The sequence below is a fragment of the Plectropomus leopardus genome, unplaced genomic scaffold (assembly GCF_008729295.1).
Source record: "Plectropomus leopardus isolate mb unplaced genomic scaffold, YSFRI_Pleo_2.0 unplaced_scaffold81769, whole genome shotgun sequence".
Classification (NCBI taxonomy): domain Eukaryota; kingdom Metazoa; phylum Chordata; class Actinopteri; order Perciformes; family Serranidae; genus Plectropomus; species Plectropomus leopardus.
In genome coordinates, this window is record NW_024690097.1 from 1 (window position 1) to 849 (window position 849).

Here is an 849-nt window from a genome sequence, read left to right on the forward strand (position 1 = left end):
TTGGATAAAAGCGTCTGCTAAATGAAACTGTAGAATTGTAGAATTGTTTAAATAACATTTCTACAGAATTTAACAAATTATCAGCCTCTATAATTTCTTGACTTTGAAGTATTTTTATTTCAGTGACGGATTAAAATTAATGTAGAAAAGTTTAATTGTTAACTTTCTGTGTTTGAGTCTTATTTTCTTTATGATGCTGTTTTGTTTTTGACATTTATTAACGTTTTCATTTCTGTTAAGTGACTTTTTGTTATTTAAATCTGATATAAAATTTGTTGTTTTTTTTTTGTCTTTAGGCGTTTTTAGAAATGGCGTCGGAGGAAGCGGCCATCACCATGGTGAACTACTACACGTCGGCGCCGCCCACCATCAGGAACCAGCCAATCTTCATTCAGTACTCCACCCACCGCGAGCTCAAGACTGACAACCTGACCAATCAGGCGAGGCGCCGCAGCTCTTTAATTTGTGTTATTTTAAATTTTGGAGAATTGAGTCTGATTTTAATGTCGAATCAAATTTAATTTGTGGAGCGACAGAAAGCTTTACAGAGAAATTTAAAATGCCTGAAAAAATCGATAATCTGTTCCATTTTAATGTCATATTTTACGTGTGGTCGTTAAAGTTTTGTTTGTCTGTTGACAGAGGGCGGGGCTGCAGGCCTTCAGTGCAGCAGCAGTGCATTCTGGGATCATGGCGTCAGGTGGCGAGGGGCGGGGCTTAGCTCCTGGTCAGAGTCCCGTCCTGAGAATCATCGTGGAGAATTTATTTTACCCGGTGACGCTGGAGGTCCTGCAGCAGGTCTCTGATCACATGAGCTTTTATTCTCTTTATTAATAATATTTTTTAAAT

The 849-nt window shown here is 38.2% G+C and overlaps 1 protein-coding gene across 1 annotated transcript; it reads left to right on the forward strand.

Moving 5' to 3' along the window:
• Positions 1 to 240: 240 nt before the first annotated feature.
• Positions 241 to 798, forward strand: LOC121940265 (polypyrimidine tract-binding protein 3-like; the record flags this gene model as incomplete). The annotated part of the gene is made up of 2 exons (XM_042483076.1): positions 241 to 440; positions 643 to 798. Coding segments are annotated over exons 1-2 (288 nt in total), but the record flags the coding sequence as incomplete, so codon positions are not given.
• Between the last annotated feature and the right edge of the window lie 51 nt (positions 799 to 849).